The sequence below is a fragment of the Paraphaeosphaeria sporulosa genome, assembly GCF_001642045.1.
Source record: "Paraphaeosphaeria sporulosa strain AP3s5-JAC2a unplaced genomic scaffold CC84scaffold_5, whole genome shotgun sequence".
NCBI classification, from domain to species: Eukaryota; Fungi; Ascomycota; class Dothideomycetes; order Pleosporales; family Didymosphaeriaceae; genus Paraphaeosphaeria; species Paraphaeosphaeria sporulosa.
In genome coordinates, this window is record NW_017253364.1 from 778,856 (window position 1) to 800,551 (window position 21,696).

The following is a 21,696-nucleotide window of genomic DNA, read 5'->3' on the forward strand; positions in this document are numbered from 1 at the left end:
ACATGTGTCTCTCAGCTAGCGACGCAACCCTCACCCGACACGCCACCTTTTGCCCGTTTGACCCTTTGCCGCGCCGCCATCCGTGCGCCGACTATTCCTATCCACCAGCACCCACGACACCTGAGCGCCCCGGGACCGCACAGCGTCCGCCCAAGTCGCCATGCCGCCCAAGCGTCCAGCCCTCGTGTCCACGTCGACCAGCTCGCCGCATTCGTCGCTCATGTCTCCTCTCTTCCCTCCGCGACCCCGCCTCGACACGGATGCCCGCAAGAACGTCTCTTTCCGCCGCAACTCCAACGATCCTCCCATGGAGCAGATCGCCGCTGAACAGGCGCCCCTGATGCACCCCCGGCTATCCCAAGACACGGACGAGCTGCACAAAGTCCGCTCCCCCGTCGATAGCGACGACTGGCAGGGCGACTACGAGCAGGAGGAGACCAAGAGCAGTTGGTTCCTGTTCTTGCTGACCTTGGGTGGTCTGGGTCTGCAGATTGGATGGTCTGTCGAGACGTCCAACGGCTCGGTAAGCCCACCGCGGCCATGTAGACTGGAGCATTAGCTGACGATACGCAGCCCTACCTGCTGTCTCTGGGTCTCAGCAAGTCTATGCTTGCGCTTGTTTGGATTGCCGGTCCTCTATCAGGTGCACTGGTCCAGCCGTACGTCGGAATGAAGAGCGACAACTGCCGCATCAGCTGGGGCAAGCGACGGCCCTTCATTATCGGCGGTGCAGCCGCTACCATCGTCTCCTTGATGGTCTTGGCCTGGGCCGCTGAGCTCATGGGTGGCTTTCTCGGCATTTTCGGTGCCGACCGAGAGGGCGAATTCGTAAAGAACAGCATCATGTTCTTCGCCGTCCTGTTCGTCTACGTGCTGGATTTTGCCATCAACGTCAGTAAGTCTTCACGCCATCTCCTTCCAGTCCAACACTCTGGTACTAACAGTAGCTTAGTCCAAGCTGGAATTCGAGCATACATCGTCGACGTTGCCCCTACTCACCAACAGGAAGCCGCAAACGCCTGGATGATTCGCGCTTCCGGCGTGGGCAATATCATGGGCTATCTCGCTGGAAAAGCCGACCTTCCCAGATACTTACCCTTCTTCGGCTCCAGCCAATTCAAGGTGCTCTGTGCCCTTGCATGTATCATCATGGCTATTACAGTCGGCATAAGCTGCGCCTGTGTCTCGGAACGTGACCCCACCTTCGAAGGGCCCCCGACGCCTCAGGAAGGGCTCCTTCACTTCTTCTCGTCCTTAGCTCGCAGCGTACGCTCTCTTCCTCTCCAGATCAAGAGGGTGTGCCAGGTCCAGTTCCTCGCCTGGATCGGCTGGTTTCCGTTCCTATTCTACATCACGACATACATTGGCGATCTTTACTTCGACGAGGAATACGAGAAGAACCCCAACATGACCGACCAGCAGATTACCGATGTTTTGGAAGAAGGCACCCGTGTTGGCACAGGTGCCCTTCTCATCTTCGCCATCACCACCTTCGCCGCCTCCATCTTCCTCCCATTCATCATCCCACCCACGTACACCGCTCCTAAGGCAGTAGGCGGCGCAACAACCCCTATGACGCCAATGACACCTGGTACGCCCGGTGGACTCGCAGGCTCAGGCTACTTCTCCCTCAAAGAAACCAGCCGAAGCTCCCGGCAATCTAAGAGCTTGTCGGAGCGCCTCGCTGCGTACAGCACCATCTTCCAGATCCAGAGTCTCACGCTACGCCGCGGGTGGTTCATCTCGCACCTAATGTTCGCAGCCCTAATGGTCGCTACTTTCTTCGTCCGCGGCACCACCTCCGCCACTGTTCTCGTCGGCCTCATCGGCATCCCCTGGGCGCTCACCAACTGGGCACCCTTCGCGCTCCTCTCCTCAGAGATCTCCAAGCGCGACGCCATGCGCCGCGGCCTCCTGCGTCCAGACCCAAGCGACCGCGAAGCCTCTCGAATTGCTGCCGGTGAAGACGACGCCGCGGAAACGGGAGCCGATCAAGCGGGTGTCATATTGGGCATTCATAACGTCGCTATTGCGGCGCCGCAAGTCATTGCCACGCTGTTCAGCTCGATCATCTTCAGGCTGCTGCAGAAACCGCGAGGAACCCCGGGCGATAACAGTGTAGCGTGGGTGCTGCGGTTCGGCGGACTCTGTGCGCTCGTTGCCGCCTGGCTTACGCTGCGTGTAGCGGAGGAAAAGGAGGATGCTGACGACATCATCTCTAGGCGGAGACGTCCGTCGTAAAGACCAACTTCACACCTATTTAACGGATCCCTTGGACTTGAAGCGTGGAATCACACAAAACGAGGAACGAAGAACCACTTCAATTTGGGTTCCTCCACATTGACGCGCACATGGATACACAGGGCTTGCGCGGGCCCAGGTGTCTATCACGGCGTTGCGAGCATACATATACATATCTGGGCTGGCGGAGTCGTTTTCATAAGCTCCTATTTTCTCTTTGATGTAAGCATGGCAAGCAAGGCGTTTCTGGGTCGGCTGGAAGGCAAGGGAACGCACATGTAGATATTGCCCACCTGACGACGCATGACTGAACGGAACAACATGAATCACGGCTATGAAACTTTACTGCGCTTTCCACCCTCTTGCCTGCTGAAAGCAACGTACAACGTGCCATCTCGAAAACGTATTCGCCAGTCACTCTACTGTAAGGTCACGCAGCCCCTCCCTCCCGCAACGCGAAAACATCACCCAACCTCCAACGCACAAAACCGCACACGACCCGGCATCGGGGCGAGCAGAATAACTGCCCTAACCTAGCTGCTCCCACCACGCACACCGCCTTGTCCACCCTACTCTACCCTCACCCAATGCCCCGTAGCCCACGCGTTCGCTTCGCGTTTCCCAGCCCCGCCGGCTCGCTCGCTCGCTCGCTGGACTTTTCTTTTTCCCGTTTGAGCGTCTACTGCGAACCGTACGCTAAGCCGTGTCGTGCATGCACGCGAATCCCGCGGATACAGGTGCGCCGTCTGCCACTCGCCAGCGCGCAGCGGGCCATGTGATGCTTGTGCGTTTCCGCAGCGCGAGGTGGTGCACGAGCGTGACGTCAGGAGGCCGTCGTTGCGATGGGTCCGCGGAGGTAGGCTGGGGACGGGGGGGGGGACGCGACTTGCGCAGAGCAGAGCAGAGCAGAGCCGACGGAGCGCTGCGTCGGTGGGGGCCATGCGGTGCTGACACCGCGGTCTTGCACGGGTTGGGTCGTGCACGCGGAAGTGCATTCACATTCGACGTAGCGACGGTAGCATTGCTGTCGCTGTTGGCCACGCAGTGTGGACATCGGGACGGGCATAAGAGTGGCCTGTTTCCCAGCACTCGAGTGCATGTAGGCAGTACAATAGACATAGCAATTTGCAATCCATTCCATTCCATTTCCTGTAGAATTTCCTCCCACTCAAACTATCTCGCTGTACTGGACTGCGGCCTAAAGCCAATCTTGCACAAGGCTAAGAAAAAAGCCTGGAAAACCACAAGATACCGCATCTGCATGCATAAAGCCCATCAACCTTCCTTCAAAGCCACATCAATCGTATCCTATCCGAACATGTTTCCAGTGTGAAAGGGATCAAAAACACCCTCTTGCGCCCAACCCGGTCACAAGTACCTATGCACCGTCCCAGATATGGGTGGGCGTAGCAAGTAGAGGAAAACACCGCGCGCCAGCCAGCCAAAACAATGATTATACAGCTTGGAAAAGACACGGGGAGAACTGAGCAAAGAGGCGTGCAAGAAGTACAGAGGCTGGCAGACGTCTCGCACGCACGAAGGTGATGGCCGGATTGATCAAGCCAAACAATCGAAGTCTATGACCGTAAAGAACCTTTCAACCTGAGCAAATTAGCAAGCTTCCAACGGTTCCTGCACCAAGAGAAAACGTACTCCCCAGTCGCTCATATCGCCCGAGGCGTGCCGACTGCGCTGGGAAGGCCAGTGCTCAGCCCTCCGTTCACAGAGCCGTCATCCCTGTCATTGAAGTTCTGCCACTCGGGGTAGTCCAGGGTGGCCTCTGTCAACTTCGAATCCAGGGTAGCCTCAATCAGATTTGCGTCTTTGTAGAGAAGACTCTGATCCTCGTTGTACGTTCGGCAGTTGTTGCAGAGAATAGCTATGTCAGTACGGAACTGTCGGAGGTTCTGGTATTCCTTCTTGTTGATCTTCTTCTTGATCATCTGCATGCAGATCGGAGTTTTGATCAACTGGTAGTAATCAGGGTAGTCGTACTTGTCCGGTAGCTCGATAAAGGGATCGATAATGCCACGGGGCGGAAGGTCAGGCTCATTGGGATCTGTAACTTCCAGATCATTCAATACCTCGTACGCTTCGTTGACAATCTTCTGGAGTGCCGCCCGCTGCTCTGGGTTCAGCGTCTCTGGCACCTTGGGAGCTGGTCGGCCACGCTTGCGAGGGCCAGGGTCTCCGTCCAGAGAGGCCTCATCCGCCTTGCGCTTCACCTCCTTGGGCTTCCTGCCACGCTTCTTTGGCTGGGGCTCCTCGGACTCGTCACGCGAAGGTGCCGGCGAATCACCGATATCCTGCCCAACCCGTACCTGCTTGTTCTTGCCGCGCTTGGCGATCTTAGCTTCCTTACGCGCAACAGCTGCTTCGATGTCGTCGTCAGAATTATCGACCGCCTCAAGCCACTGCTCCTCTGTAAGACCGTCGTCATATTTGACTCGCGTGCGCTCGCGAGCACCTCGTCCCACCGGAATCTCCTCAACAGGTTCGGGGACGGCATTGTCGTCTTGGAGCCAGATGTCGGGTAGCTCAGGCTCGCTCAAGAGGCGTGGGAACTGCTTTCCAGGGCCGTATTGTTCCGTGAGCAAACGCTGTTTGTCCATCTCTCGGAACAATGTGAGTTCTTCAGGATTTCGGTGCATGATGACATTGAGATCTTCATCGTCCATCTCGTCCTGCTCCAGGTTCTCCACTGCCTCTGCAGAATCTAACATGATACGCAACATGGCCTCACGCTCTTCGTTCGTGGATCTGTTGTCGAATTTACCAGCTTGAATGACTTTGCCGTCCATGTCCAATTTGTAGTTCGCTCGCTCAAGAATCTTCTCTTCGACCGAGTTTGAGGTAATGAGACGAAGGATGCGAACCTCGTTCTTCTGACCAATACGATGCGCGCGATCCTGGGCTTGCAAATCCTGATGCGGATTCCAGTCAGAGTCGAAGATGATGACTGTATCGGCAGTCTGCAAGTTCAGACCGAGGCCTCCAGCACGAGTGGAGAGAAGGAAGCAGAAGTATGGAGAGTCCGGTGCGTTGAAGTCCTTGAGAAGATCGGACCGGTCGTCGGCCTTAGTCGAACCGTCGAGTCGCATGTAGTGCATACCCCGGAGGCGCAGGAAATCTTCCATGATGTTCATGATCTGCGTCATCTGGAAGAACATGAGGACACGATGACCAGTAGCTTTGAACTTTGGCAGGATGCGGTCCAGCAGCTCGAACTTCCCGGCCGTTCGCCAAAGCAGGTCATTTGATATCCGGGAAGGATTCATCTGGTCTTCGACGGCATCGAACACGAACGGATGATTGCAGACTTTGCGCAACTGCATAAGCATATTGCTCAAGCCACGCATGCCAGTCTTGCCACCTTTTCCATCGCTGACCTGGATGCTCGAGTTGGTGACAAGCTGCTTGTACAGCTTAGCTTGCAGTGCGGAAAAGTTGCACTTGATAACACGCTCGGTCTTGTCCGGCAAATCCTTTTCGACGTCCTTCTTGAGACGTCGAAGCAAGAATGGTCGAAGAACTTTATGCAGACGACGGATGACGAGCAGCTGTTCTTCTTCAGTCATCTCCATCTTATCTTGACCACCAGTGTTGGCAAATGGAGTGTTGAACCACTCATCGAACGATTTGGATGACTTGAAGATGGTAGGGAGAACGAAGTTCAGCATCGCCCAAAGCTCAACCAGGTTGTTCTGCAGAGGCGTTCCTGTTAGAATCAAGCGGTAGCGCGTTGTGTAATACTGGGTGATCGTGCTGCTAAGCTTGGAGTTCTGGTTCTTCATTCGGTGACCCTCGTCTACAATCATGTGAAGCCACTTGATCTTGCTAAGAATGGGCCGATCCTTGATGATGAATTCGTAGGTTGTCAGGAGGACTTGGAACTGTCCCCAGCGAATCTGCTGCTGATGCTGCTTTCGCTGATTGGGAGGTCCCTTGTAGACGATCTTGGTAATACTGGGTGCCCATTTGTCGAACTCGTTATTCCAGTTTGTGAGGGTACTTAAGGGCACGATGACAAGGTAAGGTCCAGGCTGCTGCTTCTTTTCGATAAGATAGGTGATCAGACTGATCGTCTGGATGGTCTTGCCCAGACCCATCTCGTCAGCCAAGATACCGTTCAGGTTATTGTTGTAGAGTGATATCATCCACTGCAGTCCCTTGATCTGGTATTCCTTGAGAGTACCACCAACGAGGCAGTTAGCTTGTTGGGTAACCTCCTCCTTGACACGATGCGCAATCTCGTAGTAATCGGTCTTCTTCTTTCCAGGACGAGGCGGTGCGTCCTCGTCGCCAGACTCGTCTTCGCTCTCGTCCTCGTCTTCGGACTCCTCCTGCTGGACGCCGAGTCGGGTGTTCGCGCTTCGTTGTTGCGCTTTGACTGATGCAGACAACTGTTTGAGGAAACCGTCTGTCTGCTTGAGCAAGTGAGAGATACGAGTGTCCTTGGCTTGACCCAACAGCTTGAGGTATGTCTCCTCGTCGTTGGACTTCAAAGCCTGAAGACGCTGCTTGGCAGTGCGCTCCACCCGCTTCTGTTCTTCCTTCTCGATGTTCTGGTGTGTCGTGATCATGGTACGACCCAGCTTCTGCAGCCGCTGTCGCTGAGCCATGCTGGCTTCGGTCAGCTCGTGGCGATGCTTGCGGATTGCTTCGATGAAATCGTGGTGCTTCTTCTTTTCCTTTGTCTCGCGGGCATCACGCTGTTGCTTTTCAAGCTTCTCGGTCAGACGCGCTTCGCGCAGCGATTGCTTCTTGAGTCGGCGATATAGGGTTCGGTTGGCCGTCATGGCGAGGTTATCGGCATGTATCATTTCCCGGCTAATCTGCTTGCGCAAAAGGCGTTGCTTGGGAAGCAAGTTGAGCATTTTTTGCTCAATGACTAACGCAAGCTTCACCTTGCCATCGTCCTCCGGGGTGTCAGTCTTGCTAGTGTCCCAGGATCCGATGTTGGCGCTGATCTTCTCCAACTCTGCTTTCCGAGCGGTCAAGCGGTTGTACAGGATGACCTCGCGAGCCTCTCGTTCTCGCTGGTCGATCAGGTTCATCTCCCTACGGACTTCCTCCACGCTGACACCGAGCGGCATGATCGAGGAAATATACGGTCGGTTCGCGCGGTACATGTGCGCAAGGTAGTGAATATCCTTCTTGACGGTATCAGTACCCCACGGGTTCTCGAACTTGTCTGGGTGCTTGTGTTTGACGGGAGCATTCGCGCCCGAGCCGAGCCCGTTTGCGCCCACCGTTGCAGCGCTGCCAGCGCGAGTCGCATTGTCGAGAACTTGGCTTGCGGCGGCAACAGCTTCAGAAGTACTCTGCTTTCTCGCCTGTTGGGTAGCAAAGAGCTGCTGCTGCATGTTCAAGGGCAGAGCCATGCCTTTGGACAAATGCTTGAAGGCTGCGATCTGCTTGCGTAAGAGGACTAGTTGATCCTGAGTGAAGGCGGTGGCGGCAGCGGTGGCGGACGTTGGTGTTGGACCATCGGCGGAGGCTACCTGGCCGGTCGAAGTCGCACCTGATACTTGCAATGGAGCCACAGCCTTACCATCGGCTGATGCCGCAGGTTTGGAGCCATTGGTCATGCCTGCCGCGGCGCCGTTCTGCTGCGGTTGTTGATCACCCTGGCCAGTTTGACGCTGCTGCATCTGTTGCTGCATCATACGTCGCTGCTGTTGTTGCGCGCTGTTCTGCCGCTGGACGAGAGTGAGGATGTTCTTGGCTTTGAGGAATTCGGGGTCGGTCTCGGAAACGCCTTGTTGCTTCATTTGCTGGTACTTCTGCGAGATCGTTAGATGGCTGCCCAAGTAGTGTGGAGAATGCGCAAAGTATTTGCGACGTTGGGATGTAGGAAGCGACGAAGCGCGAGCAAATACGTACCGCGTAGACCGTTCCGATCATCTCTTTGGTCAAGCCAGAGGGCAGCTGGCCCGGGCCTTGGAAGCCCGAGGCCGGCTGAACGCTAGCCATGGCGACTGTAAAGACGGTGGTGATGTATGGAGCGCAAAAGGGTCGTTGCTAAACAATAGAACGCCTGAGACGCGATCGTCGCGCGAAGCGCAAGGCAACACCGAACGCGAAAAAAGCGGGCGGTGAGTCGCGGGAGGATAATTGGGCGCGTGTAGGCGACTGCTATGACATTATCAAGCGTGGTGGTGCACGCCGAGAGGCCTCTGCGGATGGGGTTGATGGAACAGAGCCCGGGGGGTTGCGCCGAAGGTTGAAGTCGCAAAGGAGCCCAGCGGACGCCACCTGCAAATTCGGCGTGTCGGTGTGCGGGCGCGAAAGTGCCGCGGGGAGGGTCGGGGAGGCGTGGTGTTATGCACGAATGTACCTGGTGGGACGCGCGAGATGCGGGCGGGCAGTCGCGTAGGGAATCGTGATGGGTAAGATCTCTGAGGGTGGAGTGGAAAGCGCACGCCCGAGTTGGCTTGGCAAGCACCGCCGCTTCCGCAAATGGATGCGCTAAGCTGCGTTTGACCTAGTCACGTGGGCGTGAGCATCGCCACGCCCCATATGCGCGTTGCACTGCGGGATATCGTGCTGCGTTGATATGGACGTCAGAGCCGCTGTGCTCCGCTGTGTCTACTTGCAACAATATGCTGGGCCGTTGCCCTGGGCCGCGTCCATGCACGACATATCGGGCGTGGTCTACTAGCGTGAACATGGCCAATCTGGCGGGGGGCCCGAGGAAACTCCCACATTCATGCCCCAGACCGCTTGGACCAGCCATAAACGCGCTATACACGTTCTCATGTGAGCTGGTAGCCCCGAGGTCCGCAACTCGCGACATTCCTTACCACTAACCAGTACCACGCTGCATCTCCGGGCCCCTAACACACATGAGGAATTTCTTTCCTATGTAGAGACACTTCTTGAAGGCGGTTATCGTGCGACGTGAGCACCCGTCGTATTATTCGGGTCAAGACCGTAATCATTTCCAACGGTTCCGCCTGCACTCCACTACATGTCTCACCGCTGGAGCAGCTACGCACGAGGGGTCCGTGCCCGCGCGATGTTGTTACAACGTTGGAAAGGAGACAATCAGCAGGCCAACAGACACGTACTGAAGACCATCACCAGAACCCGCGTAGACCTGCGCCATACGGAGGGGAATTTCTGCAAAGTCAGGTCCACAAAGGCATCTTGGAGTGTTTGAGAGCGACCTGGGAGGAGCCAAGTATAAGTAGATTTGAGGTTTAAGAGGTTTCGCAGCGCTAACTAGGGGTTTAAACTCAGTATCGCTACAGTATCAAGGATCTAGCAATTTAGTCGCATTTACCCACAACCGACCACCTTTGGGTCACGAGACCTCGTGACCGAACTCGCGGAGATAATCGTGTCGGAGCTTTCATGGTCGATAAGACGGGCAACGTACGAATTTTCAGCCGATAAGCTGGATATAGACTGCTTCAAAAATGACTATCTTCTCCTACAAAATTGAGGTACTCATTGTTCTCCGCGTACTTACTGAACATCATATTCAAGTCTGACAAGGGAAACACCATCACAACACTGCGAGGTACGTTCAAAGCGCTCATTTTGAATCAAGTCATCATATTTAGGGTATGACATCTACAAGCTACAAGTGAGTGTTCCATACCAGAACGAAAATCCCCCAAATCTCCACCCTCTAGGTCAGCGTTGGTGCAGTCCAGTCAATGTACGAGGCCACATCAGCAGTAGGGCCCTTCTCGATGTTCGCCGTATTCCCGCTGGTGTTGAGCAAGAACTTGTTGATATACGCAGTTAGGTCGCTCTGCTGGTTGCTCGGGAACGAGCAGTGGTTGTGGTTTCCGGAACCAGTGAAGCCCATGTTGTCCGGCACGCCGAGCGCCTTGTAGATTAAGCGACCAGCCTTCATGCACGCGGTGGTCGACACGGGGCCGAGCCAGTCGATCTCATTCTCAATGACGATGAGGCCGCGCGGCGCGACGAGACCAGCGAGCTGGTGGTGGTCGGTCGAGAGGGTAGTTGCCTTGGTGGAGAAGGCGTTGAAGGCGGGTGAGAACCACACGTTCTCGCCGACGATCTGGGACGAGGTCTGGATGTTCTTGCCCTTGGCCTTCTCGGAATCGGAAATGCGCCAGCAGGCAGCGCCACCGGAGCCGGACTCTTGCGGGATGCCGAGCGCGATGCGGTTGACGAGGGCGGCGGCCACGAAGGCTCCCTTGCCGTTCCTGGAGCAGCCAGTCACGCCGATGCGCTTGGTGTCGATGTTGTGCCCAGTGGTGGCCTCGAGGGCATCGATGACACGGTCAACACCCCATGCCCACGCTGTCAGGGCACCGGCACTGTGGCCTGAACCGTAGAGGTCGTAGAACTTGCCCTTTCCGCGAGAGCTCTGCCCTGACTGCTGACCCATCTGGTCGTTATTGAAGGTGATCGTTGCGACACCAGAAGGAACGGGGATGCTCGCGCCGCCATAGGCGATGATAGCGGGAACGGATGTACCGGAGTTGCCCTTGATGCTGACAGAGAAGGAGATGGACTTGCCGCCTTCGCCGGCGGTAAACGAGAGAGTGCCACCCGAGTACGTAGCGGAGAACGTGGACGGCTTAGGTGGGAAAGTTCCGAGTTCCTGTGCCTGAAGAGCTGCGGAAACCTCCTTGTTCTTGCACTCAAAGTCGGCCTTGGTCTTGACATCAGTTCCGTCGAAGAACTTGAAGGGGTTGGGAAGCTTCGCGTTAGCCGTCGTGGGGAACGACGTTGGCACCTTGCACGTGGCCTGACGGGCTTCCAGGGGCGCAGCCAACACCGTGGTGGCGAGGAGCGGGAGGACGATCGAGTACTTCATTGTGGGTGAGTTGGTTGCTGCAGAGTATGGGCCACTGAAGAACTGCGTTGCTAGAAATGTGATCAGCTTATTTATATAGGGATATCTGCCACTTGCAAGCGCTGTGCATTAATCTGCAAGTCCCGACGGAAAAATCATTAGTATATGAAACGTTGTCGTGGACGAGGGAGCCTCGTGGACACGATTATAGTGTAATAAGCAGGGAACGTCTTGGCTATCGACCATCTCCTAGCTTCCGTCATAGAGTTGCAAAATGGCTGTGGCAAGGCAAAGAGGGCAAAACATTGCCTCGAGTACCTGTTCACGGCTGTGAGGCATGTGTAACAATAATGCCGAATGGCACTGACCATAATCAACTAATCGGCTTCGACAATACTTCGTCAAATGCATCCGCTGTGATGCCCGGTACAATGACAATGCAGTGAGCAGGAGCACCATCTTAACTGGCTGTATCCTCAGACATGCAGCCTTGTGCATCCTAACTGTAGTAGCCTCTTTGAAGACAAGCAGTGATTGATGGAATAACTCGACGTTCGTCAAGCGTACCATTCCTTGACCACACAGCCTGGCACTACGACGTTCCTTTGCTCCGTTCTCGAAGAACCATTACTCTGGCGCCCTTGGCAGCACATTCAATTGGCTGGAAACCTGGCTTCAGACTCATTACGGAGGCAAATCCATCAACATTCCCCAGAATAGCAATGTGGAGTCGAAGTGGGAGGCTGCGGGGCCACAAAAGCAGGTCGTGCAAAAGAAGTGCGGACTGAACGATTGGCTCCCCACGTTTTGATCTAATATATTACTCCATCCCGGTTTAAGGTTATTCGCACGTTATGTGGGGTGCAGTAGACCAGCGCATGGCGTGTGTGTGTGTTGCCGGATTTAGCCTGATCGGACAGCAATGTGACTTATCCGCATGGGATTCTTGAAGCGAGGTGCGATCTCTCAGACCTCTCTGGGTATTCGTATTCGCGGATATATCGGCAGACCTATGGTCATTGGAAGGCTTTGTCGGTACAGTGATTCCTGATCATCAACTAGCTTTTAAAACGATCGACATTTCTCAATGATGGCACGCTCGCATGTTCGACGTTGGTACTCCCTGTGTTGCTCTGCGAGTTTTAGCGAAATCGCTCATGATGTCAGGCAATACTTTTAGATGCACTGCTTCTTTGTGAGAGTCTGACAACAGTTCTAATTTCAAGGGAAAAAAAGAAAAAAAAACGACGGACTTCCTTGTCGCAGCCTATGCAGAAACACTACGCCAACTCGTTCTCGTCCTCTTACAGCTCCTCCATCCGCCTCCTCTCCTCATGGAAATCCAGCAATATGCTCCCCTGTTTGTAAATCGTGGTCCATTTTAGCGACCAGTTCCTATCATCCCCAAAGAACTGCGTCCTCCACTCGAACCGATCCCTCCATTGCTGACGCCTCGCTTCCGATCCATTCCACGAAGCGGAGTCGATGCACCTCCAGCCTCCATGATATTCCTTGGGCGTCTGATTCCAATCCCCCGTAAAGCTTTTGCGTCGAGGCAGCCGCAGGAACCAGCTGCAATTTCCTTGGTCAATGACTCTCGTGCTGTGAAGCAGTTAACTCTCTGGACAAGGGCCCATCCGCCATGAAAGATTCTCCAAAGCCACACCTCGATACATCATGCAGATCATATCCACTGATGAAGGTCACTGCGCCTGCGTAATCGAAGGGCGCGACGTCAGTGGAAAGCAAGAGGGCGCGTCCGCGCTCCTCCCACCGATGTACCCAAAGAAGCCACGCCATCGCCGCAAAATCCAGATGAGAGGAAACAAAACCACTTACTATGACCCGAACCTCCCATTCTTCAACTCATCTAGAAACAACGCCCTCGGCCTCCCTTCACCCAACCACCTCCCCACCCACTCCTCTTCCTCAACAAGCTTCCCCTCGCTCCTCGAAACCTTCTTCTCCTTCCCCTTAGACCTTCTCTTCGTCTTAGAACCTACCACACGCTCCCCATTCCCCTCAAGCGGACGCTCCCGCTGCCACGCCCCTAGCGCACACTCCGACAGCAGCGCCGGCCTAATCACAACCTCCAGCCCCGTTTTCACTTCCCTCGACTTGGTCCTCGCCCAGTTGTCAAACCGCGGGACGTCGTGCGCAAGACCAGCCCAGTAGGGTATCTCTTTTGGGACATACTCGACGTCCCACCATCCAAGACACGGGGTATAGATGGCGAGCTCCACGAGCCTCTTTCCAGACGCGTCGATTGCGATCCCGTCAAGCAGTCCATGCAGCTCCGCATGGCTGCGCACATTCTGCGCGCCCGCCACATTGAACGCTGGAACCAGCTCCTTCGGCATGGAGCAATCTGCCAGCGTCCTGCTCGCGCAGTGCATCAGCCCCCTAAACACGGCCGCATCGAGGCAGCTCGCGTCGCCAACGACCCTCAGACTGCCCCTGCCTAGGTCGAATCCCAGCAGATCTAGCCCTAAATGTAAGATGACCATTAGCTTGTATCCGTACGTGGGGGAGAAGGAAAACCAGCCGTCCCCGCCCGCCGGTCTTGTCTGGCAAAGTAGGAGCGACAGACACATCCACCTTCCCTATCCCAAAGACCAGGTCGAACTCACAAGAACAGACCTCCCATCTCACAACCTTACAAGTTGCCAACAACGCCCCACAGCTCGGATACGTATGCACGAGCGTCAGCATGTTCCGGCCCCAGCGGTTCGTGGGGTCGTAGTGCAGGAAGTGGTCTCGCGTGTGCAGGGGCAGACAGGCAAGCGTGTAGATCTCGAGGCGGATTTCGCGGGGCAGCTGGAGGAAGCTGGTCTGAGTTGGCGATTCTGAGTCGACTGGGAGAGGGGAAGGGGAAGAGGGGCGAGAGGAGGACACGGAAGAGGATGAATCCCAGTTGTCCTTCAACGGTATGGACTGCGGCTTGGTTTTAGTAGGCATGGCTATTTCTGGATTTGAGGCTGCTTTGGAACGAAGTGAGATGACCAGACATGGAGTGGCGTGCACAGAAGAGTCGGGCTGACATGAAGTTAATAGATGCAGTCGTGGTTCTCAAGCTGAAAGTCGTCTTCTTGAAGTAGCAGAGACCGGAGTATCACTTTTGTGACTCACGCCAGCCAAGCACCTCAATTGCGCAGCCACACACCACGCCTGCACCTTTACGTCCGTAAACAATATCCACAGACGCCACTATGCAGCGGCATGATCTTGGAAACATAATATCATTGGGGGAGGGGGTATCTTGTGTAATTACATCATCTCAGCATTCCTTCCAAACAATGGAAACTCATAAACATCCGCCTTTTGCTGTCCAAGCGGCTCAGGACATTGTATACCTAGCTCGTGGTTTCTTTCGGGGGGTGATGGAGGGGTGAATGACGAGGTGTAAGGAAAAGGTTGAGCTGTCCCGACAAAACCGCGGCATGTTTGCCTCTCATGCGACGTGACCGATGCACGCCAAGAATGCTTTTCCATCTCCTTTTAACGACGCTGATAACATGAAAGGTTTGTTCGGCCGGACCGTAGTTGTGTGTGAGGCGTGTCCAGCTGCGTGCTGGCATAGTGCACGGCTTTTGAAACTATATGTACATGGACTCATGCTTGGTGCTTACCCCGCCCCCACCTCATCGAGCCGTCTGGGATGCGTTTGAGAAGATGCCCATTCTGGGACCCCAAGCATTTTGGTCGGGCACAGCCTTTGGGTTCACGATGACTTGGTAGGGGAATGGGTTCGCATCGGTGGTGGTTATGGGCGGGATGTGGTCTTTGTCGCGGTTGACAATGGTGATAATCTTGTGGGCGGCCTTTTCGAGGGATTTGGTCATGGCGCGGCGGACTTTGAGAACGTCTATACGGGACAATGTGGTCAGCATACGGTGTTGTGTGTGTGGGCAAGTGAAGGGCGCACCCGTCTCTGTGCGCGGTGTCGCAAGCGTCACGTCCAGCGTCCACTGCTCCCAGCACACGTCCTCGTCGGCTTTGCCGAAAAAGTACGTCTTTCTCCGCCGCTTCTCAAAGAACTGCACGACCAGCTGCCCGCGGCCTCGCTGCTGGTGTGTACTTTCAATGGCGCGCACGAGCGCAATGGTGCGCTGGTCGATCAGCGTCTCGAGGTCGACATCGTCAATGGCGGGAAGCGTGAGGTCGAGCAGGTCTCTCGTCAGCGGCGATATCGACGTGAAGTATCGGTGGAAGAAGATGGTGTGCAGAATGGCTGGTCAGAAAGTGTCAGCATGCATGGAAGCTACGTAGCTGAAGTTGGGCAGCGGCGATGGCGATCGGGGAAGGTGCGGTCGGCAGGAGGAATGCGGACTCACCCTTCACGACGTCCTTGACGCAGGCCAGGTCGGCGAAGATGTCCAGGTGGTACTCTGGCCGCCGTCGGGGTTCCATGCTTGCATCTGCCCGCGAAGAGTCGTCGAGTGTTGCTGGTAGCCCCGCCTCGCCCGCGCGGCCGCGCTGGGATAAAACCGCACGGGTTCCGGGTTTCTGCGCGACGCCGCCTTCGTCGTCCCTTGCAGAAGCCGTCTGCTGGTCAGAAATGCGTCTTGTCTAAAACTGCCGGCTCTTCGGTGGGAATGTATGGCTGGAACGGAGGAATGGGGTGTTGTGTCAAGAGCGAGGAGGGTTCTCGAGCTGTGGCGGGGCCGCGCTGCACCACTACTATGTCGGCGGGCTGGCGCAGGTTCTTGACGGACGCAGACTAAGTCCCGGCAGACAAGCCGCCCACCGCGCTGGCGCGATCGACTCCAGAGCGCCTGCGCCTGACTGACAAAGCCCAGTAAGCAGCATGCGCCTTTCTGCGGCATCAGACGTCCGTATCCTGATGCGAACTCACCCTCGCGCTGCGGATGACGCATGTCTGAGACAGGCGCGCGCATGACGCTTTCCTCGGGAGCCCGTGACACCCACGAGCTCTAATCTGAGCAAAGGCTGCGCAGCTGTTTCTGTTGACTGAAGGCTTTTCGCCGCGGCGCATGCCTCGCTTATACCCGGCTGCGCTACCCATCGCCTTTGACGTTGCTGCATTACCGTGGCGTTGCAAGGCTGGCTGGGGAAGGCGTTCATGGACTTGCATGGATCCACCAGCGTTGTCTAACACGGCGATCCATGAACACCACCATCCGCGCGACATCGTCTTAGATCTCGGGAGTGAAGAGAGTCTGTATGTCCTCCAACGCTGACCGCAAGGGCCCCGTAGTTACCCTACGATATCCCCCATCGGAAGCGTCTCTCCGGTATTTAGCTTGCTTACGTATCTAGCCCGAGTATGACTACACTAACAAGCCTGAAGCCAAGGCGCCGAATCTTATACTTTTCTCGAACTCGCCACTTGAGACAATACACATTGGGGCGCGCCTGGAGAAATGCCATCAATCAACTTCAGTCGCAAACTAATATGTCTACTTGAGCTGCGAGCGGCGAGCATCTGGGTATCAGTACAGAGTTGAAAACACGAACAACCATCAGCCATGAGCGCTCTGCAACAATCCACAAGTTTCTTCTGCTCTCAGCTGCACCCTTGTGCCTATGTCGCCGCTTATCTCTCTGTGCCTGCAACTGCCACCTGACAACTTCCACCCTCCACCACACCTATCTCTTTGACCAAAAGCCTCGACCTATGCCATCTGCGCATTCGTGCCAGTCGCTACGTCCTTCTCATCCACGCCCGCCTGCGCCTCCTTGATCTGACCCGCCTCATCGTCAGACAAGTCATGGAATCCATATTGTCTTGCCATCGCCGCAACGCCGTGGTCGTCCAGCATGGGCAGCTCCTTCGCCGCCCTCACATACGTCATGTTCTCAAGAAAGCCCTTTGCAAAGATGAGATCGATCTCCTCCAAACTGCGCTGCTTTGTCTCGGGGTAGAAGATGTAGATGAGGGGGAAGAAGCCAGCATTGATACATGCGAACACGAGATATGTACCCCAGCCGATATTGTCAATCATTATCGGCGTGATCATAACAACCATGAAGTTGAAAAGCCAATTCGTGCACGTTGATACAGCGTTGGCCTTTGCGCGCGTCTTGACCGGGTTGACTTCAGCGGGATACAGCCAAGGCAATGGTAGCCAAGTCGCGCCGAAGAAGGCGATGTAGGTGAACAGACCGACCGCAGCGCCCTTGGCTGCAGAAGCGGTCCCAGGAATGAGGCAGGCCATGACGAGCAGCATGGACAGTCCTTGGCCCACGGTACCGATGAGGAACAGCTTGCGGCGTCCGGTGCGCTCGATGATGAACCAGGAGACGGTCGCAAAAATGCTGTAGACAATCATGTTGACACCGCCAAGGAGTAGCGACATCTGCTTTGTCTCTTTGATGGAGTTCTCGAAGAGCAGTGGGAAGAAATAAATGACAGCGTTGCAGCCGCCGACCTAGAACGAATGGTACACAAGTCAGAAAGACGATGGTCATCAACAGATGTGCTGAAGGGCGGCGCCTACCTGTTGAAACAACTGCGAAGACGCTCCGAGCATCATACGCCGGAAATGCTGCGTCTTTCCGCCGGTAAAGAGAGCACTGAAAGGTGTGATACCTCCGTGATGACCCGAGGCTCGGATACTATCCACGATGATTGTGATCTGAAGAGTAGTCTCTTCATGATCAGTGGGCAGACCGCGAAGAGCAGCGACGACTTTAGTGGCTTCATCTGCACGATCTCTCGTGAGAAGCCACCGGGGACTCTCTGGTAGCCAGAAAGGGACAATCAGTACGACCAGTCCAAAGACGATCTGGAAAGCGATAGGAAAGCGCCACGTGAGATCGTCAGGCCCGTACTGGCAGCCAAAGTCTACCCAGTACGCAATAAGAGTACCGAAGGCAATGATACCGCCCTGAATGCAAATAAGGAGACCTCTATTCTTAGTGCTGGAGCATTCGGCTTGGTAAGTCGGTATCGTAGATGTGTTCATGCCGTTTCCTACACCTGTGACAACACGTCCGATGATGAATTGTGCTGTCGCTTTGTGTCCTTTGGTGGCTGTGACCTGGATTATCACACCTAAAATCATAGTCGCAGCACCGCAAATCATGCCTCGACGACGTCCAAGGAAATCGCCTCCAACCAGGACGATGATAGCTCCAAGGAGACACCCGATCTCATAGATCGCGGTCACGAAGCCCTGCCACGTAGCATCGTTCTTTGTTTCTGGGAAGTAGTTGTTAAAAGGATCCGCAGCGATGATTCCGCTCATGACACCCTCTTTGCAGTCGTCAGTCGTCATGTAAAGTTTCTCTGTCGGTGACACTTACGGTCGTAACCGAAGAGCAAAAAGCCAGTCGTACAGACAATTGAGACAAGAACCCGTAAGCCACGACCTGAAAATCCGAGAAAGCTCGGTATCTTAGCGTTCGAAACCTGGGGGGGTTCTGTCATGGTGGCCTCAGAAGGCTTTGTGGCATCGTCTGAAGTCATGGCGACAATTCTTTACACGAAAAGTTCCCAGCAAAATAATCCCACAGGCTACTCGGAACACAGTAGCTGCGATCAGTGGAGTGAGTAATACTTCTTGCGGGGGGCGCTCAGGGTTTTATCCACTCGTCCAGTCCACCTCCAGCACCCAGGCGCCATTCTGGTTGGGACATGGCGCGCATATTCTCTATGCATAACTTGCAGATTGCACTCCGACAGAGCGGTACCACCGCAGATTCGAAGATGGTGCAAACTCCAAGACGTCATTGGAGGTGAGGTCGACCGGGAGTGCTCCACACGGGGTATAGTGGATCCGGGGAAAATTACTGGAGGTTAGCGTTGTGGGAACATCAGGCGGCATTCACCAGTTTTGTGAACCCTGACAGGGTGCTCAGGCAAACTTGCTTTCGGCATTCCCGTTTGGCTCGATCATTTTTGAGCCGCATCCTTGTCGAATGGGTTGACGGGAGGGGCTGCAGATCTTAGGGCGGGACGAACGCCAGTGACGTTGCTTCGTGTCGCCGCCGTTGCTTGACCCAACGTTTGGCAATGCTGGGGTCTGGGGGAAAGTGCGGGCAGTATTTGGCGGTCGACTGCCCCGTCACAGCTAGCTAGAAAGCTTCTCCTGAGGTCCAGGACTTGATGTGTGTCGATCTTATTCCATCACCTTGATGAGCAGTTCGGCAATGGATTTGTCGTAAAGACATCTCTTCGAAAGCTGCTGAAGTAAATCCGGCGCCAGGCTGCCAAGCCCACATGTTTTTGCGCTTTGAAAAGAAGGAAGCGCGTCTTATGTGCATCAAGCTGTTTGACTGCGTTACCAGCTTAGGAAGGTCTTCAGCCGGGTTGCGGGCATGCCCGCTGCTCTCTGCGTGCCTTGAGCCTCGGCATCTTGCCGTGAACATTTGCGCGAAGTATTGCCGAGTCCGGGCTGTCACAGTCCATGGGCGATCGCTGTCAAGGAAGAAAATATTATCGCACGTGAATGAAGGTGTGGAGCTCCAGGGGACTTCAAGACGCTAGAGAGTTTCTTGTGGAGTCGCTGAACACCCTGCGCAGCTGTGGTTGTTCCAAAGACTGCTTGCATACTTTCGCGGCTAAGCCTTGATAAACGGAGGAAGCGTGATGGGTGATGAGTATCTGGGGTGCGCTATGCATGCTTTCGAGGTCCCGGGCTGCAACAATGTGGTATTCACGCAGCAAAGGACAGTCTTCTCCACGGTTCTGCAACTCTCATGCTTCCCTCTTGCATTGTGCAGCATTTGCGAAGACGCCTAAGCGGGTGGTCCTGGAATAGCACGACCAAGTGCACGCCAAGCTTGGTCGGTCCCACGAAACGCCGACCTCGACGCGACGCGACTTCGTGAATCTTCAACTTTAGCGCCAGCAACCACGACATACCCACGACATGGCGAGCGCCAAGCGCAAAAGAGATGATCAGGATGCTGAGGATACGACCCCAAGGAAGTTGCGAACGCAGCCGGTCGAGGACGAGAACGATTCCCTGAGCGAACTTGAGGCCCAGACGCCGTCAAGACGAGGCAGGGGGCTTCTAGCTGAAAATGGAACTCCTCGGTCCATCCTGAAGAAGTCTGGACTTGCGAATGAACTCAATGCTACCCCAAAATCAAACCGCCGCCTCACGTTCACGACGCCCACCAAAGCCGCAGGCGACGAGACCCCAAATGGCACGCCCACCATAGTCCGCAACGCAGACCGCAGCGCTCGCCGTAAAAGCAACCGCCAGTTGATCGATCGCACCATCAATGGTGAAGATAGCGAGGATGAGGTGTTGGGAGAGGAGGACGCACTCGCTCAGCAAATCTTGAGCGAAGAGGAGGATGGGCAGACCGAAAAGCGAGATAAAGAAGCCGATGCTCAGGAGGCCATTCCTGTGCCAGATACACCGTCAAAGCGCCCACGAGGACGACCGAAAGGCACTGGGAAGAACCAGTTGGCAGCGAAGGCAAGAAAGGAACGGGAGCCCTCGCCGCCTACGGAGCTGCCGGCACAAGAACAATACTTCTGGCAGAACCGTCCTGGAGGAAACAAGACCTCCAACAACACCTTGACCTCGCAGACTCTATTGAACCATGATGAGTACTTCGACACGATGAAGTCTTGCGTGGATCGTCATGAACCTGAGAAAGAATTCCTGCTGGAGCTGCACAGCCGAGCGTATGACCAATGGATATTTGAGCTGGAGGAAGGCTTCAATATCTGTCTCTACGGATACGGCTCAAAGCGCGCCATCACTAGCAATTTCACGGCACATGTGTACCAACATCTTCTAGATCAAGCACCGTACAAGGGAACCAAAAGGACGCCCAATATCGTGGTCGTCAACGGGTACACGCCAAATCTGACCCTGAAAGACGTCCTCACAACGATCGCATCCGCCACCATTCCCAAGGGATTGAAGTTGCCCAATCAGATATCTTCTCTCTTGGCTTACATCCTGGATACTCTAGCCAGGGACCCTCCACCTCATCCTCTGTTGGTCGTGATCAACTCCATTGACTCGGCCAATCTGCGAAAGTCTCTGGTCCAATCAACATTGGCTGCATTGGCCGCGCATCCCTCCATAAACATTTTCTGCACGGCGGATACGCCCAACTTCCCTCTGCTTTGGGACGTAGGTTTGAAGGCTCAGTTCCAATTCTTGTTTCATGACGCGACGACCTTCGCACCTTACAGCGTGGAGATAGATCCAGTAGAAATCGTAAACGAACTCCTCGGACGCAGCGGCAGAAGAATAGGCGGACGCGACGGTATCGGCTTCGTGCTGAAATCCCTGCCCCTGAACGCACGAGCGCTGTTCCGCATCATCGTTACTGAACAAATCAAAGCGGCGTACATGGACGACGAAGACCAAGACGATGAGGATGTCACTGCCACATCACAAAGCAAGAAGAAGAAGAATGCGCCCCGCACCCCGTCAGAATCTTCGCAAGGAGTCGAGTACCGTAGGCTATTTCATAAAGCCAGGGATGAGTTTGTTTGCACAAGCGAAGTTGCTTTCCGAACGCTGTTGAAGGAGTTCCACGATCATCAGATGATCGAAAGTAAGAAGGATTCGATGGGAACGGAGAGGTTGCTTGTGCCTTTTCGCACGGAGGAGTTGCAGATGCTGCTGGAGGAATTGCTGTTGGAAAACGCGTTCTAGCTGCATATAGTATATACCCACTCAATGCATCAATTGTTCTAGTCTGACCGGCCAACTGCTTCGGCGTGCCGGTGTCAG

At 55.1% G+C, this 21,696-nt stretch overlaps 7 protein-coding genes across 7 annotated transcripts; 2 read left to right on the plus strand and 5 right to left on the minus strand.

Annotated features, from left to right (window-relative positions):
- Window positions 1–340: 340 nt before the first annotated feature.
- CC84DRAFT_1186827 (uncharacterized protein) lies at window positions 341–2,241 on the plus strand (the record flags this gene model as incomplete). The annotated part of the gene is made up of 3 exons (XM_018180881.1): window positions 341–523; window positions 574–895; window positions 953–2,241. 3 exons carry the CDS (start codon window positions 341–343, stop codon window positions 2,239–2,241), a joined length of 1,794 nt encoding a protein of 597 aa, XP_018036001.1.
- Window positions 2,242–3,714: 1,473 nt separating this feature from the next.
- CC84DRAFT_730408 (uncharacterized protein) lies at window positions 3,715–8,303 on the minus strand. Its single transcript, XM_018187204.1, has 3 exons — window positions 8,128–8,303; window positions 3,895–8,027; window positions 3,715–3,843 (listed from the first exon to the last, which is right to left on the minus strand). The coding sequence occupies exons 1-2, from the start codon at window positions 8,215–8,217 to the stop codon at window positions 3,906–3,908; spliced, it is 4,212 nt and encodes a 1,403-aa protein (XP_018036002.1). The 5' UTR covers window positions 8,218–8,303; the 3' UTR covers window positions 3,715–3,843; window positions 3,895–3,905.
- Window positions 8,304–9,864: 1,561 nt separating this feature from the next.
- On the minus strand, window positions 9,865–11,044 carry CC84DRAFT_1196014 (uncharacterized protein; the record flags this gene model as incomplete). The annotated part of the gene is made up of 1 exon (XM_018181430.1): window positions 9,865–11,044. One exon carries the CDS (start codon window positions 11,042–11,044, stop codon window positions 9,881–9,883), a length of 1,164 nt encoding a protein of 387 aa, XP_018036003.1. The 3' UTR covers window positions 9,865–9,880.
- Window positions 11,045–12,236: 1,192 nt separating this feature from the next.
- On the minus strand, window positions 12,237–14,075 carry CC84DRAFT_1164115 (uncharacterized protein). Its single transcript, XM_018178414.1, has 3 exons — window positions 13,654–14,075; window positions 12,863–13,511; window positions 12,237–12,625 (listed from the first exon to the last, which is right to left on the minus strand). Exons 1-3 carry the CDS (start codon window positions 13,979–13,981, stop codon window positions 12,328–12,330), a joined length of 1,275 nt encoding a protein of 424 aa, XP_018036004.1. The 5' UTR covers window positions 13,982–14,075; the 3' UTR covers window positions 12,237–12,327.
- Window positions 14,076–14,205: 130 nt separating this feature from the next.
- Window positions 14,206–15,702, minus strand: CC84DRAFT_1164117 (DUF1649-domain-containing protein). Its single transcript, XM_018178415.1, has 3 exons — window positions 15,358–15,702; window positions 14,949–15,254; window positions 14,206–14,888 (listed from the first exon to the last, which is right to left on the minus strand). Exons 1-3 carry the CDS (start codon window positions 15,431–15,433, stop codon window positions 14,665–14,667), a joined length of 606 nt encoding a protein of 201 aa, XP_018036005.1. The 5' UTR covers window positions 15,434–15,702; the 3' UTR covers window positions 14,206–14,664.
- An 827-nt stretch (window positions 15,703–16,529) lies between these two features.
- On the minus strand, window positions 16,530–18,416 carry CC84DRAFT_1145191 (general substrate transporter; the record flags this gene model as incomplete). Its single annotated transcript, XM_018176496.1, has 3 exons — window positions 16,530–17,415; window positions 17,485–18,242; window positions 18,293–18,416. The coding sequence occupies 3 exons, from the start codon at window positions 18,414–18,416 to the stop codon at window positions 16,660–16,662; spliced, it is 1,638 nt and encodes a 545-aa protein (XP_018036006.1). The 3' UTR covers window positions 16,530–16,659.
- Window positions 18,417–19,836: 1,420 nt separating this feature from the next.
- On the plus strand, window positions 19,837–21,649 carry CC84DRAFT_1164121 (ORC2-domain-containing protein). Its single transcript, XM_018178416.1, has one exon. The coding sequence runs from the start codon at window positions 19,861–19,863 to the stop codon at window positions 21,616–21,618; it is 1,758 nt and encodes a 585-aa protein (XP_018036007.1). The 5' UTR covers window positions 19,837–19,860; the 3' UTR covers window positions 21,619–21,649.
- The last annotated feature ends 47 nt before the right edge of the window (window positions 21,650–21,696 follow it).

Excerpts from the sequence above, each read along its gene's own strand:
- CC84DRAFT_1164117 (XM_018178415.1), bottom strand. The coding sequence starts at position 15,433 with ATGGAACCCCGACGGCGGCCAGAGTACCACCTGGACATCTTCGCCGAC. Across the intron at positions 15,255-15,357 it reads CGTCAAGGACGTCGTGAAGG|CCATTCTGCACACCATCTTC; the intron begins GTGAGTCCGCAT and ends CTTTCTGACCAG. Across the intron at positions 14,889-14,948 it reads GACACCGCGCACAGAGACGG|ACGTTCTCAAAGTCCGCCGC; the intron begins GTGCGCCCTTCA and ends TGTCCCGTATAG.
- CC84DRAFT_730408 (XM_018187204.1), bottom strand. The coding sequence starts at position 8,217 with ATGGCTAGCGTTCAGCCGGCCTCGGGCTTCCAAGGCCCGGGCCAGCTG. Across the intron at positions 8,028-8,127 it reads TGATCGGAACGGTCTACGCG|AAGTACCAGCAAATGAAGCA; the intron begins GTACGTATTTGC and ends ACGATCTCGCAG.
- CC84DRAFT_1164115 (XM_018178414.1), bottom strand. The coding sequence starts at position 13,981 with ATGCCTACTAAAACCAAGCCGCAGTCCATACCGTTGAAGGACAACTGG. Across the intron at positions 13,512-13,653 it reads GAGATGGGAGGTCTGTTCTT|GGCTAGATCTGCTGGGATTC; the intron begins GTGAGTTCGACC and ends TCTTACATTTAG. Across the intron at positions 12,626-12,862 it reads AATGGGAGGTTCGGGTCATA|CACGAGAGTCATTGACCAAG; the intron begins GTAAGTGGTTTT and ends ACTGCTTCACAG.
- CC84DRAFT_1164121 (XM_018178416.1), top strand. The coding sequence starts at position 19,861 with ATGGCGAGCGCCAAGCGCAAAAGAGATGATCAGGATGCTGAGGATACG.